Source organism: Lepeophtheirus salmonis, chromosome 12 (genome assembly GCF_016086655.4).
Source record: "Lepeophtheirus salmonis chromosome 12, UVic_Lsal_1.4, whole genome shotgun sequence".
In the NCBI taxonomy this organism is placed as follows: Eukaryota; Metazoa; Arthropoda; class Copepoda; order Siphonostomatoida; family Caligidae; genus Lepeophtheirus; species Lepeophtheirus salmonis.
In genome coordinates this window covers 1170831-1190647 of record NC_052142.2, presented here as the reverse complement: position 1 = coordinate 1190647, position 19817 = coordinate 1170831, and the positions used below count along the sequence as shown (strand labels likewise).

Here is a 19817-nt window from a genome sequence, read left to right as displayed (position 1 = left end):
TATCTCAGTTGTAAAGGCGAATGAATGAAAAAGAAATACTGATTCTTGGATATCCGTATTTCTTCTCTTAAAAACAAAATGAACTATCTTACTAGAATCCTTGAAGAACGCTGGATTTTATGATATCACAAAATTCTCAAAATGTCACTTATTTCCAGATTAAACTATTATTACTTCACAAAGAAAGAAATAAAACGCCCACTCTTTTTCAAAGTTGACATATCCTCTGTTTTTTGTTTTGTTTTTTTATGTTACATTCTGCACAAATAGTACGTGAGTTTTTAAATAGAAGACACGGAGTAACGTTAAGAGACTAGAATTCCTAAAACAGTTTGATCTATAAAAAATTAGCGGAGTGGAAAAATTTTAACTTACAAAAAAGGATTGACTTATATAACATAAAATTAATTCCATGGATCTTGTATATAACTAATTCGTCTCCAATAATCGGAGAGCAATTGATGAAGGAGGTAAAAAGTTGGCTTTAAAGTCTTATATTCCGTCATTAAAAAGAAGCAAGGAGCAATTTGGAGGTGGACTTGCCACGATTTTTACTATCTGCCCTAAAATTTACAAGAAGATTTTTTTTAACTTAATTGTGAACCCGGATGTTGGTTGGAGGTCTTGTATTTCCTCGAGTAGGATTTTGCTTGGAACAAAAATGATAAATTCAGAGGTGGTTCGATTTTCTTCTTTTATTGAGGCAGCTCATAGAATTTTGTGGTTAAACGATGTGGTTTTTACTAGAACATGACAATAGATTTAATACATAAGAACAGGGGAAAGAGTTATTTCTTTAAAACAATGAAAATCCGATAAGCAATGAAAGGGAAGCGTTGAATAATAACTTTAATTCAATATGTATTTTAATAAATCTGAGGGTGTGTAATATCCCAACTCTTGTGGAACGTAAAGAAACAAACAAATCACAGGAACTTATTTCGAAATATAATATTTAGACGTCCAAGCATCTGCATGGAAGGAAACCGACTCCGAGGGGGGTATTACACCATCCGAGTCAACTGGAGAAAAAAATTAAAGAAACCATTACGGTAAAGCCATCCGTCCATGATGGAACAATTATTCACGGAGAAACTGGATTAGTTGGGGTTCGCTGGGAAAGTGGACAAAACTCAAGTAACAACCGATGTATCAAATTGTAAATGTACAAATATCCAGCAGCAATGTTGGAAGTATCAATAAAGGTAAATCGTTGGAAAATTAACAACAAGTGATAAAAGTTTCTAACGAAATAGATAAATTAACTTTTGCAGAGGTCATTGAGAAGGGCATTCCTGAATGGAATCCTTTCATACTGGAAAATAAGAACCCACTAGAGGAGGAAAAAGAAATTATCAAAAGTGGCTGGTATATGATACCTATATTTTTATCAATAGCGGGAGACGGAAGCAAAAAGAGTCACAACGAAATGAGCTATAGCAACGCAGCTACCGTGTGGACAGAAGTTTTGAAAATGAACCCCCCGGATCTTGAATCGATGTCTGTATGATTACCATACAGGCCTTCTTTACTTCTGTCAGAAGAATACTAAATTATGAAATCGTCACTAAAGTCGATCTCCCATATCATATAGAACTAACAGATCGAAGAGGTAATAAATTTACTGCCAAAATAGAATCCAGACAGCTCATGAAGGCAAAAATTGAGCCAATTCCATTCGAGATTAGAGTCCCGGAAGTAACAGGAATGGTAGCCCCTGATGTAGTCAAGCACTGTGTCGGCCTATTTGGAAAAGTTGAGTCCTACTCAAAAGCAGCTCAAAGATTGGAGGATAGATTTTAAGCTTGAAATGCTGACATCGTCAAGGATTGGTCAAAAGAGATAAGGGACAGAGTAACAACTTCTACACCTGATGCCTCCGTAAGGGTTGTGGGAAATCCTAAAAATGTACCCTTGTTCCTCCCAATTGGTTCGCACATTAGACGAATATATTTTAGTGGAAGAAAAAAGCTATGTAGCAGATGCCTCAACTTTGGAAATATTGCAAAAAAATGCAATAATAAATCGAAAAGTCCATCAGAATATAGAAGATGGCTAGGGAGAAGAATGAATAGATAAGATGCTAATGGAAAATCTATCTCAATCACAGAAAAAGTAGTTAGTGAAAAGAAACAGACGGAAGACAATAACGATGTACTTACTCCAATGGAAGGGAAGTCTATGAATACATCAATCATCTTTATGGAGGAAGACAACTCAGAAAAATAGCCCTTTACCCCAGAAAATTTTGTAGAGAACTGTAAAAAGGATAAGCAAGTCCAAGAAGATCATATATTAAAGATAGGGGAAATCAAATGCATCAATATGATTCAGAGATTATCTAAGGGTGTCAGGCAAATGAGGGAGAGAAGAAACAAAAACAGCGAAATTCATCAAGTACAGAGAGGACAGTGGGAAAAGTAAAAAAAAAAAAAAAAAAATATACTTCATGTCTATCAGACCAATACAAATGAACATAAACGGGCTATCTTCACAGTGAAAAATAAGGAGATTGCTTACAAAATTTAAATTTACTAAATTACCCCGATGTAGTGTCCCTGGTGGATACCAGAATAAGAAGTGATTGTGAATTGAATGTTGTGAGTGAGAAATATAGAATATAGTACTTCAGGGCAGTTACAGCTCAATATCGAGGGGTATTGCGATATTGACCTTGAAAGATTTTGATGCATAGGAAGAGGGAGGATGGTAATTTGGTCACAATCGCATTAAACGGAACGAGAAACCCAATATATATTATGGGCGTTTACATACGGTCGGGTGATACAAAGTTCCTGGCAAAAAAACTTAAGAGATATGAACTTGATTCCTGAATAAGAAAATATAATTATGGCTGAAGATTTCAATGTGCCCGAAAAATATGGTAGGGATTTCACATCCATATTGGCTTACAAAAAGAGTGGGTATCTAAGTGAATGGATAAATATAAATAAAATGATTGATATAGCAGATATTACGAATAACTACAAGGCAATATTTGAAACAGAAAACGTCAAAAACTCAACAAAAAGTAAAATAGATCACAATTATATATCATAGCCAATGTTCGGTTAAAGATAAAAATGGATAAAATGTCGTCAAACATCTCCTTAAACATCTCGAAGCGATGTTTAAGGAGGAGAACTACAGAAAAAGGCCTAATTGATGGAAGCTAAATAAGAAACTCTTAGAAGAAAATGACATCTGAAAAAGGTATAGAAATGATTGAACAGGACGTAGAGGCTGGATGAATTATTAGGAAGGCTTTAAATAAGTTCTACACTAGTGCAAAAAAAGTTCTAAAATCTGTCAGGATCCCAAAAGCTAATGAAAGAAGGAAAAAAGAAACTCAGATAAGGTATTTGATGAGATAATGGAATATAAAATGCAAAGAGCAAGAGTTCGTGCAAGAATTTTAAAAATCAATTCCAATAATTTAAATCTTTTAAAACTCCTCGAGAAAAACAATGGAAGAAAGAAGATGAACGAGATACTAGTGAATGGACAGAAGCTATTAACTACACTGAAAATTGCAGAACATGTGCGAAATTACTACTAAAAACACTACCAATCCAAGAAACCGCTCATAATTGAAAAAGTACCAGAAAATATTATCACACCTAAGGAAGAAAAAAATTAAACAAAATATTTACTGATTACGAAGTCCTTATATATATTAAGAATAAGCTGAAAAATGAAAGCACCAAGAACTTCAAGACTTACTCTTAAGTTCGACAAAGGGATACCAGAAATAACAAAATTCCTAGCGGATTTATATAATGAATCTTTTTTTTGTAAATGGACATGAACAAAGAGCAAAAAAAGGAATCATAACTCTTTTTCTTTAGAAAAAAAAGATGTTGAATAAATAGAAAACTTGGGGTTGGTAACTTTATTGGAAATAGAATATATAATTTACAGTGGATGTCAGACTAATGGAAAAAGTGCTCTCAGATACTCAGTTTGGCTTTAGAAAAGGGAGGCTCAACAGAAGATATAGTAATGCCTCTCCAATCGATTGTTGAATTTTTGAAGTAGACAACCCAAAGTTTTTCTTTTCTCTTTTTGGATTTAAAAAAAACTTTCGATTCTATAGAACATTCCTTTCTATTGAGTGAGATGAAAAATATAGGATTTCCACAAATATATTGCAAAGCAATTGAAAATATAATGTCCAACGCAACATCAAGCATTGTTATCGAAGGAGACCCAGTGGTCGAATTGTAAAGAAGAATGCGTCAAGGGTATCCAAGTCCGGGGTTCTCACTTAGTTTGGCCACAGGTGGATCGTAACACCAGACTGTTGTGGCTCGTAGTCATAGCCCGTTCTACACCCTGGGGCACAACACTTAGTGGGCATGATTGGAATTACAAAACACAATAAAGATGGAGTCCACAAAGTAAATAATAGTTATTACTTGTTATCTTACCAAACACGTTGCATTGTTTTTTTTTCAATGGACCCATGTTACACGCATATTTGAATTCATATTTGTGCGTACCCAGCCCTGCTTACAGGAGTCCTTGGCTGAAGCCAAAATAACGCAGCTGGGAAAATGTGTTGAAGAAGAGAAATACATATTAATATATATAAAGGTAGTATTTATACTTTTTTGAATGAATTTTCACAAGTAAATAAAGACGAGAGCGAGAAAAATAGTTTTGATAAAAATAAGTAACTTAGAAAATAAATTAAGTTACTGGTATTACTTGTCTTAGTGCAATGAGCTTTTCAAATCAATTCAGAAGAGATTATAGTGGAAAGAAATAACTCCTTGATTATTTTTGAAGAAACATGTTTAGCTACGAGTTTCTTTAGCTCTTTAGTTGACAATTCATGAAATTGTTGGAGCTGTTTTATTATTGTTGTTTTGTGGGTGAAGGTTTGTCCCGAAATCTTAGAGTAACGCTCTACGACGAAAAAATCAAATATATCTACATAGAGTTAAACAAACTAATGGTGTTATGTGGATATAGAAAGAACAACAAGAAGAAAAGACAATGAATGGTTGGCCTCGAATTATTGGGAGGCTGGATGCTAAAGGATTGTTTACTAAGTACTCTGGTGATGAATATTCAAGGTCAGAATGACCTAATAGCTTAATACAACAAGAAGAAGAACTTTAAGAAATCCGGAATGCAGGTAATAAATTGACTATAAAGTTTGATATCATAAAGAATGTTACAATGGTGTTCACAATCAACTATTGGAAGTTGAAACGATTGAAACAATTATAACAGTGTTATCAAGTTTTTCTGAACAGGTGGACATATGTAGACGAGGTAATCCGAATGAAAAGACTGGAAAATTAACGCATTATTTGTTGTCAATTCAGGATGTGAAGAAGATATTGGACAAGGGGAAAATGATAAATTATAATGGATCAATCAGTCCAGTTAAAGGATTGGAAACTTTTACTCTCTACCTGTTCAACTTAAGGGTACGGCAAATGGATTAGACTAGCAATTCGATTACCTCTGTTTAATAAATACTATCAGTTATATCAGTATAGGGAACTCCCGATGGCAGTAGAATAAGGGAGTCGAATGTCATACCGATCCCCAATTGGTTAATATTTTGTGATAGGTGATATTAATGATATATACAAAAAAATTGAGACTGATTAATTGGTGGATTGTTATCATCCTGAAGATATTCGTCAGCCTACACCTCTAAGGTTGTCTAAAATTGGATAAATAGATGCTTACCAGCATTGTTTCATGGAAAATTTAAATTAGCCAAGGTACTATGTGACATAAGGTTACGTAAGTCGGACGACATATTTGTGTCTTAAAGTATTGTTGATGTAGGCAAGGTACAATGGATCAAATCATCGTGTGCAAGTGCTTCAATTTTACAACAAATTGTCAAAAAGTACCTGGAAATGGATAATAAAATTAATTAATAAATACAATGTTAGAAAGGAGGAGTATTTGATCGGAGCAAGATCCAGGTGAGAACTATGGAAGCATTGATTTTGGAAGAAGTGAAAAATGCAATTGTAAATTTGGATGTACATGAGTTGAATCTATAAATATGGACAATCAAGCAACTTTTGGATTTTTGAGCAACAAGAACCCTGAGGGCAATGATTCTGAAGAGAGTTTGGGATAGATATGAGATCTTGTGCTGACAGAACAATCTCTTCCATAAATACTCCATAGCTTCTTGTCATTCATTGAACAATCTTTTGGTGATAGTTGATACCAACAAAAATATAAATACTTAATAAGAGTCGGACAGCAAAATAAGTACATCTTTAACTAGAATCCCATAAACAGAGTTGTCTTATAGTAGAGTGTCAAAAGAAAAAAAGGAAATATTGTAACATAACGCTATCAAAACTGCTCAACAAAAATATAGAAGATATACACATGCTAAAAATATCTTTAGGGACTTTTATTTGTTGAAATAAAAGAAGGCAAAACATTATATCCTTTTTGAAACATTTATGTGTAGCTTCACAACAGATAATAGGCAGAAAATGAGCTCCACTTTGCTTATCAAATCTGGTGTACCTTTATGATTTTGGAGTTTATAAGTTTTTTTTCATTTCCACTGTAAAAGACTATAAAATGGTCTCTCTTCAAATTATAAAAGTCGTAATGTTTGTGTAAAAGATTTCCAACGGCTTTGTGCAAAGGTACAAGTGTGATTCAATCAAATAAAAAATGGTATCTTTGTTTAGTTTTTATTTGTTATAATTTATAAAATAAATTAAACATTTGTCAGACTCTTGGTGTATTATCAGACCATTTTTAAAATGAAAACCTCAAGGAAAAATAATTATGAAGGTAAATTTGTGACTATTTTTTTATTCCTTTTAGAGGGTAAAGATCATTTTATAATATGTCTTCCAATTATACCACTGAATTAGTGGGCATGCGCTCTTCTTAGAAAATATCACACTATATTTAGTAGATGCATTTTGGACTGCTTATACTAAATCTTCGAAACAATCAATTTTTTCCTGATTATAGTAGCATTTTGAAATGACACCGAAGCTGTGGTCTGCCAAAAACGTTGAATGATTTTCAGCAAGAAAGTGAATACAAATTTCTCCCAATGCACCACAAATATCCATGTATTCCCCAAACGCCATTATAATGTAAGTTTTATTCTGGCCTTAAAAAAATGTGGAAAGTTGAAAAACTTAATAACCTATTAAAACTTTCTTACCCATAATTATCACATTGAATTTCAAGACTCAGAATTGGACTTATACTCTGTAGTTCATGGTATGAGAGAGGTACTACACAATTTGACGCTTTCTTATATATGTGTGGCGATAACATAAAAGCAAGGTGGAATTTTTTTTCATGAAACAGATAAATACGCATTATAAGTTTTTTACTTCAATGAAAAATCGAAAAGGATTTTTTTATGAGTAAAATACAATATTAACCAAAACTGAAAAGCTGTGCAACAAGTTATTCATATTAAAAATATTTGTTTCATTTTTTACAAGTTAAGTCAATTAGATCGTGTGGTTTTTGAACATTAAATCAAATTTTGATATCATCAATCTAATAACTTTCAGTTGGTGAGGCTAGTTCCTAACCAGTTAATCCCTTTCTTCTTTTCGTTTTTCCTTCTACGTGAATACTTTTATATACTCTTCTTAAAAAATAATTTTCACATCATAACGTCTCAGTATTTTTTATGATCAGTATTACCTAATAACCGACTTTTATCAGGTTTACATTACTTTAAAAACCGCCAATCCTAAGGACTTAATGACTTTTTTAAATTTATATAAATTATAGTACCCATATCAACGGATATGTTTATCATCCTGTTGCAATACTGAGAAAAGTTATCCCGTTTACTTTTATGTTATCGCCACACATATTTCCGATTAATATTTTATAAGAAGATAATAATGGCCGAGAACGTTAGAAAATTTTTGCTTGTTAGCCTCATCAAACATATAACTATTAGACGTTCCTTATCTAAATAAAGATACATGAAATGAGTTTTTCCCAATTGTATTGACGTACAAGGAATTGATTTAGCTTCAAAAAAGTCAACAGTTAATGGAATAACAGATTTTTGATGATTTTTGGCGTATTTAACCCTCGAATTTTAATTTATACGTTCAGTTTGGGTATGATATTCAATGCCTAATCAACCAAATGGGTAGTTTGTCCAATTTTTGAGATGATCATAACAAATATGACAAAAATTACTGTGCCTTGCCATATAACTGATTCGGTACACACAGTTTCCCAATGACAAATTAAAAATTGTCTACTGCGATATTTATCATATCCTTGAACCAAAGATGATTGTTTATATTCATTATATTCAATTTCCCTATTCCAAGAAATCTGGAAAAGTATGGCATTGACATCATAATGAGATACAACTTTTCGCCGTACAAAAATACCATGATTCTCCATTAGGCTCAAAAGAATGTTTAATACCTTCTCTCCTTTCATTTATATTCCGATTGTATGGGTTATTAGATAGATTTTTAGTCAATTTAGGATGTTTATGTTTGAACCCATTCTAAAATTTTTGAGTATATAGTCTGTGAACTGTAGATCTCCCCATTGCCAAAAGAAAAGAAAAAGTTGTCATACAAACTCTCCGCCCACTAATTTGTAATTTGATCTTCACTATCTAGAGCATCAAAATGTCCCAACGCATAGGTTTCATGACTCAATGGATAAATAAAAAAACATTTATTTAGTATTGATCTTGCCGATAAGAAACGTCTTTGTCGCTAAGCCAATTAAAACAAGAAGTTTTATTTTGAAAAGTATCTAAGGGTCACAGAAAACAAGAATGGCCATTTTCGAGGAACCTTTTAATTCATTGTCCTTCTTCCACATCTACATTGCCAAATGTGACGTTTCCATGTTCTGAAAGTCGAATCTCCAAGATATCGCTAACAGATCAAGTGCTGCTTAATATCAATATCCACGACACTGTTAAAGAAACTTAAAAGTTGTATTTTACATATGAGGATATAAAAGGTTTTTCATTAACTGCGCTCACATTTTTTTTTTAATAAAACGAAACGGGTTGAGATATCGATGATTTCTTTATTTGCCTTTAAAATACATGCAAGTTAATTTATGAATGAGATTCGATGTCGTTTGAATAACTACTACGTACACATTTTACGAAGTCCAATCGTTGAATCCAATTTTCGACTACTTTTCCGCATAAATTGGCTGAAACTGCAGCAATTTCGCGGTGAATATTTGTTCTGAGCTCTTCTAACGTCGATTGATTATTGGGGTAAACCAGGGCTTTCACGTGACCCAAAAGAAAATAGTATAGAGGCGTTAAATCGCACAAGCAAGGCAGCCAATTGACTTGTCCAGTTTTGGAGATAAGACGCTCACCAAACTTACTCTTCAATAAATCGATTGTAACATTTGCTGTGTGTGAAGTGGCGCCGTCATGTTGAAACCACATATCGTCCAAGTCCATATCTTCCAATTCAGGCTAAAAAAATCGGTTATCGTGGCGTGGTAACGATTTCCATTCATAGTAACGTGGCGATTATCATCGTCGACGAAAAAGTACGGCCCAATGACACCTTCCAGCATACAATCCACACCAAACAGTAATTTTTTGAAGATGTAATGGTGCCTCATGAATTACGTGTGGGGCGATGAGCCAAAAATGTGCCTCATCACTGAAGATGATTTTACGTTGAAAATCAGGATCATTTTCGAATTTTCCTTCAGCCCATTTTACGAATTCCCGACGTTTGAAGTGGTCAAGTGGCTTCAGTTCTTGTGTCAACTTGATCCTATATGGGTGTATGCCAAGATCTTTTTGCAAAATTCGCCACAACGACGTCACAGACATGCCCAACGATTGAGAACGGCGCGTAAGAGACAAATTTGGGTCATCTTGAATTGATGTGCTTGCGGCAGCAATATTTTTAACACTTCGTGCATCTCTTTGTCTCCGTGGTACATAAACATTATGTAGCGTGTATGTGGACTCAAATTTTTTCACCAAACGTTGAATTGTTGATTTTGCAGGTCGATTATGTTGACCATAAATTGGCGTTAACGCTGTTAAAGTTTGGATCAAAGACTCACCCCTTTTGTAATAAATTTTAATAATTTGCAAGCGTTGCTCGAGTAGGTACTGCTCCATGATGAAACTACAAATATTTATAAGCATTTCTGTTAAAGAAACAACAACGAATATGTCATCGTTTTTGAAACCTATTAACGTAAAATGTGAGCGTCCCTATTGAAAAACCCTTTATATAGCAAGGTCTATTATAAAAGTCAAGTAAGTTATTAACTACTACCAATTTTTATAATATCTGATGATGTGTGCAAGTTGATAGAGGTAATTTACTTTTAAAAAAATTGATAAAATATGAATAATAGAGGTTGACTTATTCACAAGAAATTTTTACGACACGAGTAAAGATTCAATTCTTGAGATATCAATTCGAGAAAAGTCTGAAAAGTGCAGTCCAATATCTCCAAATACCAGTCTATGTCATGTCATGAGTTTTTGAGGAGGTGAGTAAGTGAGTTTCAAGCCTTGAGTCTTATTAAAACCCTACCCTGTCGATCTCAGGACGAATTCTAGTCGAGCTAATAGTCCTAGTCAAATCTGAAATTTCTATTTTCCAGTTAAAATAAAGTCCTTGTGGTGTTTGAAGTTCCAATTTAATAAGAGCTGTTTACTAATCTTGTCTGAGATTCCAATTATGATTAGTGAGTTATAATTATAATTAATTGACGACCATTTAAACTGATTATTATTTCTTCACCTCACTTCTTTTGTATTGAATTTAACTAAAGAAAACAGCACACACTTTCAATATTTGCGTGTGTCATTCAAGTCCTAAAGTAAAAGCTGTCTTTAATTAATGACAGATGATTTGTTGCTGAGTTATATGGGTAAGTTTCTGTTGGACTCATAGTAGAATCAACATGTGCTTATTTCGTTCTTTTCATAGCTGCTTGCAGCTAATTTAATAATGCCTTATTTCAGTTCAGTTGCTCTCCATCAAAACATTTTTGAAATTGTCAGGTATATCATGTTAATTATTGGTTTCTGTTTTTATTTACATAATAAAAATACTTACAAATTACATCCCTAATTATAACTTTGTGTTAAGAAATATATGGGGAAAAAGATGAAGTTATACCAACAAGATTCAAATATTTACCCCTTGTCTAAATTTAGAACAATTTATTTCATAGTGTTAATGAATTGACCATTAGTGAATTGATTTATCTATCACAGCTAATTGAATATTAAGCTCGTTTTGGAGTTTTATTGAATATTTTCCTCTTTTTGGAGTTTTATAGAATATTTACCTCTTTTTGGAGTTAAATTGTATAATAACACTTCCTTGATCTTTTTAATAAGTTACTTGTTGTCGTAGAGATTATGATAATTTATAAAGAATTGTACTCAAAAAATAATGTTAAATTTTATTATTTAAATATGTGGCAAAATTATTTATAAGAAATACATGTTAATCAACTTATTTTACTTTTTAACTACTAGTATTAAACTGCGGATATTCTAAATACATTTGATTCATTAATTTATAGATATATCTAACTTTAACTCAAATTTTTATCGAAAATACCTTGATGGCCTCTGTCATAATCCTTTTCAAGATGAAAAATGTCTTTTAAACTTTTTCCTTGCTTTTTTAAACATTCACGGAGAGTCTAAAACATTATAATTATGAATTTTTAGAAATTTTTTAGAAGAAATATCAAGAAAATAATACCTATAATAGCTGTTTAAAAATGTAAATTTAACTTAAAATTGGCTAAATGAAAGGTACTTGCATATGTTCAGTTAAATATAAATTTGTTCAAACTTCTATCATATATTAAATACATCTTTAAATATAGTTTCAGTTTAAAACTGTGAATTGAAGAGACCAAGTCAATAATACGTGTGTCCGACAAATAATTAAGGTATGTGTTAAATATGTGTCTTAGGAGTCCGTCCTGTGAGTTAACTCAGGGATTACAGAATTCTTAATATTCTTTCTTAATCGGATTAACGATTGCGCAGTTATAATTGAAAGCCTTTGTTTGGACACGCAGTATAATTGAGAATTACATCGGAGTAATTCTTGGCAATGCCCATGCTTATTTTCTTCTCCTCCCCTCCTTCGTCATCAATGATTGTAGCTAATCTAATGAAACGTCATGAAAGCTAAGCTATTCTCCTCCACAACTTTCTTCAAATTGTCAGGATTACCATTTAGATTTTGGTTTTGTTTTTACATACCCCAAATACACACGATTTTCATCAGTAGTGATTTTGTGGTATGATTATCATTAAATACTATAATATGTACTTAGAATATTTATCTGGTAGAGCTTCTGAATGAGGATCAAGAGGATGGAAAAGAAAATCATTTTAAAAAAAGCAGTTACCACGTTACCTTTTCCATTGATGTATAAAGCATTAAATTTAACTATTTTTAAGTCTGATTATACCCAGACACAACCACCAAGGAGAGTCTCAAGACGAACTCAAGGATATAGTACTAGTAATTTATTTATTTTGTTCTCCCCATATCACTCCTGTTTTGATTTTTAGATGGCCAGATTCTATAAAGGGCGGGGTGATTTGGAGAGTAAATTCTTCAGTATGATAATGAATAAAAGAAGGATCGCGTAAAAGACCAAAATTTTGCAAATCTCATATTTTCTTTGCCAGAAATGCAAAATATTGCAAGCCATGGTGTCATATCCCTAACATATCTGATCTCAGAATACACCCATCGTCACGTTCTCGGAAAACTAGTCGGATAGGTTCAATGGACAATGTCTAATTTGCCTTGACTAAATGTGGCTTCACGAGAGAGCAGAGTCGACTCCTTCATTGGGAAGAAGATTCCTACATTAAACAACAATGAAGAGGTCCATTCACGATGAGTTAGGAATTTCAATATTTCATATATAATTAGCAATTACTTTATTTGAATTTGTACGCAGCGCGGTATTATATTGACATTGTCTGATTGTGACACTGATATTTAAATTATTTATTACGAGAATGACGTCATTATCGGTACACCCAAATGAGAATGTTGCATATTAGCTTGTACACTTCCGTTAAAATAGACCCCTCAAGATAAAAAAAAATTAAACAAAATCCTTGGATATGTATATTTTTTTAAATCAAAATTTTCTTATGACAAGGTCCTGAAGTGGAAAATCTTGTCCTAGCTAAATGTTAACTATCCTGAGAACAACTATGTGTGGGACCAAGATGGTGCCCCCAGCCATTCTTCCTTGAAGACACAAAACTTCTGCAAGGATCACTTTCTTGAGCAACAAGAACTTCTGACCCTCTTCCACTCCTGATATTTGCCTTAACTTCAGTGTGTGGAGCATCTTAGAGAGCAAAGGTGGGAAGAGATCACAAAGAAATGGGTAGGATCTCATGGCCAGCATCAAGAAGCAATGGGCTAACATGTTTTCTACCGATTGTAATGTGGGAATCTAAGCCAGGTCCGGACCTCTTGTGAAGGCTGTGTGCGTGAGGCTGAAGGTGACCATATGGAATAATTATTGCCAAGATTTATTTCTAAAAGTGTTTTGAATAACATGTTTCCTTATAATTTTCGAATAAAAAGTTATTCAGGTTTTGATTTTGCTTCTTGATCGTGGAAAATTCCCTTGTCCCGCCCTGAAGTTAGGATTATTTGGTTTAGATTAAATATGCACCGTTTTGTTCGATAACTTTTGCCCATGTGAAATGGAATAAGTACTCCCATGCAGGTCCAACTGGACAATTTCCATTATTTTATCGACATTTTATATGTTTGGCCTACCAGAGCTTGAGTCATCTTATACGTTGATATCATCAGAACGGAACCACCGCTCTCCTGTTGCATTTGATACTGTATTGGATCCATAAGCAGCACGATTTTTTAGGAAGCCATCTCTGTCTATTCACATTGATCATAGTAATACTGAAGAAAGTATCGAAATTTCACTATTTTACTTTCATTTAGGAACATTGTTGCCACAACTGGCTTCAACAAACACAAAACTCTACATGAACTTTTTTCAAGTGTATGCTTAATCTTTAAGCATACTTTAAGCTTTGTTTATGCGATATATTAATCGGTAGATATAGACCACTAAAGACATGTAGCAAAAGACAATCCAAACTTTTTATTTCCCTTATGTTCTCCCCACAACGATCTAACAAAAAATAAACATATTTTTTTTAAAGAACAAAATGTCCTCGTAAGGCTGAGAGTTGAATTAGATCGACATCGGGTTAATTCCTACCTATGTCCTATGTAAATGCAGAGGGGGATTAGTGTTTATTTCCTTCCTCTCATAGCTGCTTGACGGTAATCCTATAAAATTTAAAGTTATCTAAGCTGTTCTTTCCCCAAAACTTCTGCAAATTGTCAGATTTACCAAGTCTTTTTTTCAAAATCTTTTAAATAAATATTCTCCTTAATGAATGATATTTTTCTAAAAATTAACTACCTAAAAATCTGAAATGAATCTCAAAACGTATTAAAATATGTTGGAAATTTGCAAGGTTGTACCTAGTTCAGGTTCACCGATTGTATCAGTCTTGGTTCTTTCATTTCAACAGTTTTGGTCTTGATTCCGCTCTCGGTTCTTTTTTATTCACTTAAAAAAGGAGGTATTGCTAAAAAAAATTGGTCCCAAGAAACTATATTAGATACTAATATGTCTGCAGCTACCTCATACGCAGAGTATGTAGTGCCCAAATTCCAGGGGCCCCTACAACTGAGGTTGCTTAAGAATTTTTAAGTGGGTGGCTTGAGGGGAGGCTAGACTAGGAAAATGGAGAATTGAGGATTTTTTCAGTCTACACATATATAGTTCATAGGTTTCAGGTTTTGTATAAAGAGGGCCTCTGCTAAAAATTTATAAGTGTAGGGGGAGGAGGGGGCTTGGTATTGTAAAGTTGTAGAAATCCTGGCTTAAAAAATATTACAAGCTTAGTAGTGGACTACGATCCATAATCTACCCCACCCCTTCCCTCTTTTATTTACACTGTCTGTGGCAAAAAACTACTTTTCCAGATTCATAAGAAGTCCTCAGCTATTTTGAACTTATACACAACTGTAGCAACCTAGCAGGATAAAAATAATTGGAAAACACTGCAATTACAAAAAAACAAACTCCGAAAATTGACTGATTGAAAAAATCTTATTTCGTTTTTATAATATTTATTTTATTTTCTTTATATATTCTATATAGGAACAAACGCACAAGAACTGAGACTAACATGCAATATATTACGTCTCGGTTCGACTTTTTTTTACTCCTGTTCTAGTGGTTCAAGAGCTGGAACCACTCGAACTGCTAAACTGATAGTGTTATTAGATTAACCCAGTTCTACAAAGAAAATAAAAATATATTTTAAGAAAATATCTACATGGCTCTTTTTATAAATGAAAGTAGAGTTATATCAAATGGTTATAGAATTGGACAAGGGTTTTTTTAACACAACCTCAACTTTTTTGGATTTTTATAAATAAAAAAAAAGAAAGATCTCAAATTCAGTATAATATAACATTTTGTTATTTTTTTATTCATTGCCACAAGACACGAATATTATCCTACGAAAAAATAATATGTAAAGAATATTAAACAAACGCCATAACAGAATGTTCTATGCCGTCTAGGCTATCCCATTATCAAAATTCCTTACTTTGATTTTATTAACACTCTGTATATCGACACTAAATAATGTTCATGACATTATTCATTATTATTTATTTCTGTACATTAACGACAGAGTGTTTTAATAATACAAATAACAAGGATCGATAATTGTATACCTTAGCTTTAACCAAAAATATTAAAGAAAGAAAAAAAGATTTTTTTATTTTTGTGATTTCATAGAAAAGAAATATCGAATGTGTAAAAGGCCCTTGTCTAATTGTAAATCCATTTGATATAAAAAAGCCTTAAAAATAATATTAACCAAAAGGACAAGAAACGTGAAACAAATTTTTTTAATACGGTCAGGTATAAACCCACCCAAGTTTTTCTAAATATTACTAATGTTTTTTTAAGCCATTAAAAATATATTATATCTCTTTATATGGTATTTTATACATTATTAAGTAAGTTTTCTTACCTTTAACACGATAATTAATCGATGATCAATAGCTTTAAGATGTGGTTCGAACAAAATTGGACTTAATGGATCATTTTGCATAGAATAAATTATGGCTTCGCTTAAACTTATCGGGCCTTTAATAAATAGAAGTAACCTTTTAAGGGTAGAATATTTAAATAAGCAACACTGATAAATAGGTGCTAGAATCGAATTTTCATTCTTTGAAGAGTCTCCAAATCCTCGGCCATGATCTAAATGAATAGGATATGTATAATTTTCGAACGAAACAATAGTTTCATAGTGATGTCTGTCCATGTTTCCCATCAGAAAGTCAAAAACAGATAAGTCCATAATATCAAAAAGTCGTCTGCCATTATTATAAGGAAATATTTCTTTAATTACATCACAATAATAAGGATCATTTTCCCAATTTGTTTTCCGCCGCTTATGGTATGACCGTCGCCAAGGATGCCGCCATACTTTTCTAGGCACTATGTACTATACAACAAAAAAAAGAAATGTTGAAATAAATAACTTTTACTTATTTGTATACTTTAGGAGGTAAGAAAGCAGCCAAACTTCCATTAATTATATCAATCTCTCCACAAACTGCATGGCTTGTATCGCAATAATAACTACATTTTCCTGAAATATATAAAATTTCTCTTTTAGGGTACACTTATAACAATATGTAATATATCAACAATAAAGCAGGAATTAATTAATCACTTCAACCTTCAATATTAATTTGTTTTTTAACCACTATGCCATAGTACACTAGCAAAGGGATTTATTAGTAATATTTGTGAAGTGATAATTTCCCGAATTCTGGTGAGGGTGAAAACAACGCCTGGGATAATATTATAACCCTCTGTTACTTTCCAACTTTCCTTTCGAATTAACAAATTCTTTACAGAATTATCAAATTTTGACTAGAAAAAGCTATAACACATTGGTTTCCAAAAGAGGGGAATTGATTTTTAATGAGGGTAAATCTTTTTTTTAGGAATAATATTATATTGTAAAGTTGACTACATACTGTTATGTTTAGATCTATTCAATAATAATGACGACTAATTATGATCTTATTTACACTACTATACTATTTTATATCTAAGGGTGATAATTTTGGTAAGAATAGAAAAGCGTGCGAGGAGGAAGGAATAAATACGCATTGCATCATTGTTTAAATAGTATACATCTTCTTCTATCAAGAACGTTATCATTCCCACCTATATTATTCAATATTAATATAATATTAGTCGATAGAAAATTCAACGAAATGCCTAAAATAGCACTACCTTCTGTATGGATTTCTGAAAATGGAGGATCTGGAATTTGGAAATACTTACCGGCGAGAAACAGATGCCTTGTCGAATTTGTCGGTATAAATGTACTTTTAGTCCCCCGTATAGAATTAAATGCCACTCATTATCCTCATTTAATATCAAGAGCATGGATATTCATCTAAAAAAATAAAGTAAATGATGAATACATCAAGTCAGACTTTCACTTTTATGTCCCAAAGGTGTTTATTGCTATCTCACAAAGATGTTTATTGCATGTAATATATACTTATCCATTGCTAATCATCCGACGTTCAAAACATTTATGGAAAAATACACGGGTAAACCTGTCCCTTCCCGAGGAACCATCATTAAATTAATGGAGGATGTTGTTCAGAATGGTGTTCAGAAAACTCATAAAAAGACAAAACAACGGCTAAAATGGGCACAACAACGGGGTTAGTAGCTTTGGATGGTTCGCAACTAGTTTGTCTAACATTAGTTTTCTTCACTTAAAGGCTTGGGTATGATAATTAAGTTTTCCAATATTATATAGTCAATAAATATTACCTTTTTGTGACTAAAAGTTTAGCTATGGCTTATAATCTCCAAGAAATGGTGTTCAGAAAACTCAAAAAAGGCAAAAGCAACGGCTTAAATGGTCACAACAATGGGGGTAGTTGCATTGGGTGTAGCATTATAATTAGTAATAGTGTGTATTCTTCATGATAATAGTATGTTGTTATACAAGGATAAATAACCGGGGAAAACCTTTTTTTGATGCTCTTAATAAGGAGTAATATAGCCGGACATTACTGCATAATTACATTTTGCTCTAAATCTTTACGATGCCATGTTAGTTAGAAAACTACATTAAGTCCAGAATGGTTGCCTGAATTGTCTTATCAGTTATAAAGGAGTCTTATTTTTATATCTATGATAAGTAATTAAGGTTTATAATTTGACTGCATGGATTAACTTTTCTTTTTATAGATAAACATGAAATAAATGAAAGTGGGATTCTAAAAGCTGTTCGTACTGGAAGAAGATATGCATTGAAATCTAACATTATTTTATTATTTTGACATTTACTTTATTATTAATAATTATTAAGATCTCATCGGTAGAGATATATTTATCCTGTGTACAATTGTTTATGCAACTTGCACATGAGGAAAAAAGTGTGATGATCTTTTTGATTAAACTCCACGTCTGGCTTTTGTTTTGCAAACTAAAGTTATGACATATTGAACGGAATTCCGATGTTAGAACAAGAAAATATTATTTGGATCAATCTATTATTTCAATATTCTGTATTTATAATTTATTGTTATTATTAGTTATATGACTCTAATTGTTTAATTTTGTATATTTAACTTAAATGTATGATGATTTATTTTTTAATATGTAGATTATATTTAATTTAAGCTTTCTATTTTAAATTTGGAACTTTAAATATATTTCGAAATACTCTCACTTTGTCGTTTTATTAGCTATTATTCTGAGAATATGATTCATAATGAATTACAATTTCATGGAGTGTGACGTTTTCAAATCTACTGTAACGGATAAAAACCGTCTAAGTCAATTATACGTAGTATATATTTATTAAACATTTTGCTAATAAATACTTTCGTTATACCCTCACAAATCATAATAGAGCAGGTAACTGATAAATACTGATGTGATTATCAGTGAGAGTCACATCAGTATTTTAAACAATGATACCATATGTATTTCTCCCCCCTTCCTCTCCTCGCACACGTTTTTCTCTACAATATTATCAACTATAATTATATCTAGGGTTGTGGGAATCGTGTTTTGCGCAAGCGTGCCCGCAAATACAACTTAAACTATCTGGTTCCTCTATTTTCTTTTTTCTTTCGGACATAAACAAACCTTTATTCATAACTCATACTCATACTTGATGGCCGATGGGTAATTTCGAACATACTTATAAAGATTTTATCAATTATGATTTTTGACATTACAACATATCTGAAAGGTTACTACATATAGAAGCTTTCCTTCAACAAAATTTACTTGGTACTATTTAATCAAAATAATATTATTAAGAAAATGTATTAATGGTAGTTATAATTTATTGTATGATACAAATAGTATTAAATATTAATTGTGATAATATAAAACTTTTGTTACGAATATCAATATACAAGGTGGATCTAATCATCGTTAGACCTGAGATACAAGTATATAACTTCCATTTGAAAGAACATTCAAGGATGACGTCTAACAAATGGACCGGAGTCCGGAAGTATAGAGAATCACAATTAAGATTATTTGATGATGGAAATAAAATATGTTAAGTATATATTAATGGAGAATAGTAGAAACGGCAAAGAATAATCAAAATAGCCAAATGACAAATACAGTCATGTGGATTCAATATATATCGAAGAAGTCAAAGCTGTAGGAGA

General features: G+C 32.2%; 1 protein-coding gene across 31 annotated transcripts in view; it reads right to left on the bottom strand.

Annotated features, from left to right (window-relative positions):
• LOC121126990 (extracellular serine/threonine protein CG31145) overlaps nucleotides 1–19817 on the bottom strand; it is a 123647-nt gene that overhangs the window by 33968 nt on the left and 69862 nt on the right. For 11 of the 31 annotated variants that reach the window (XM_071892485.1, XM_071892470.1, XM_071892471.1 and 8 more), the window contains 4 exons: nucleotides 16647–16738; nucleotides 16112–16591; nucleotides 11592–11676; nucleotides 4256–4548 (listed from right to left, as the gene is read on the bottom strand). In XM_071892485.1, the coding sequence (XP_071748586.1) occupies nucleotides 4487–4548; nucleotides 11592–11676; nucleotides 16112–16591; nucleotides 16647–16738 (719 nt within the window). In that variant the 3' untranslated portion in view covers nucleotides 4256–4486. Of the gene's footprint in view, nucleotides 1–4255; nucleotides 4549–6678; nucleotides 7127–7180; nucleotides 7273–11418; nucleotides 11677–15177; nucleotides 15364–16111; nucleotides 16592–16646; nucleotides 16739–19817 lie in introns of those variants that run through there. The other 20 variants (XM_071892487.1, XM_071892494.1, XM_071892486.1 and 17 more) reach the window with 7 other exon arrangements.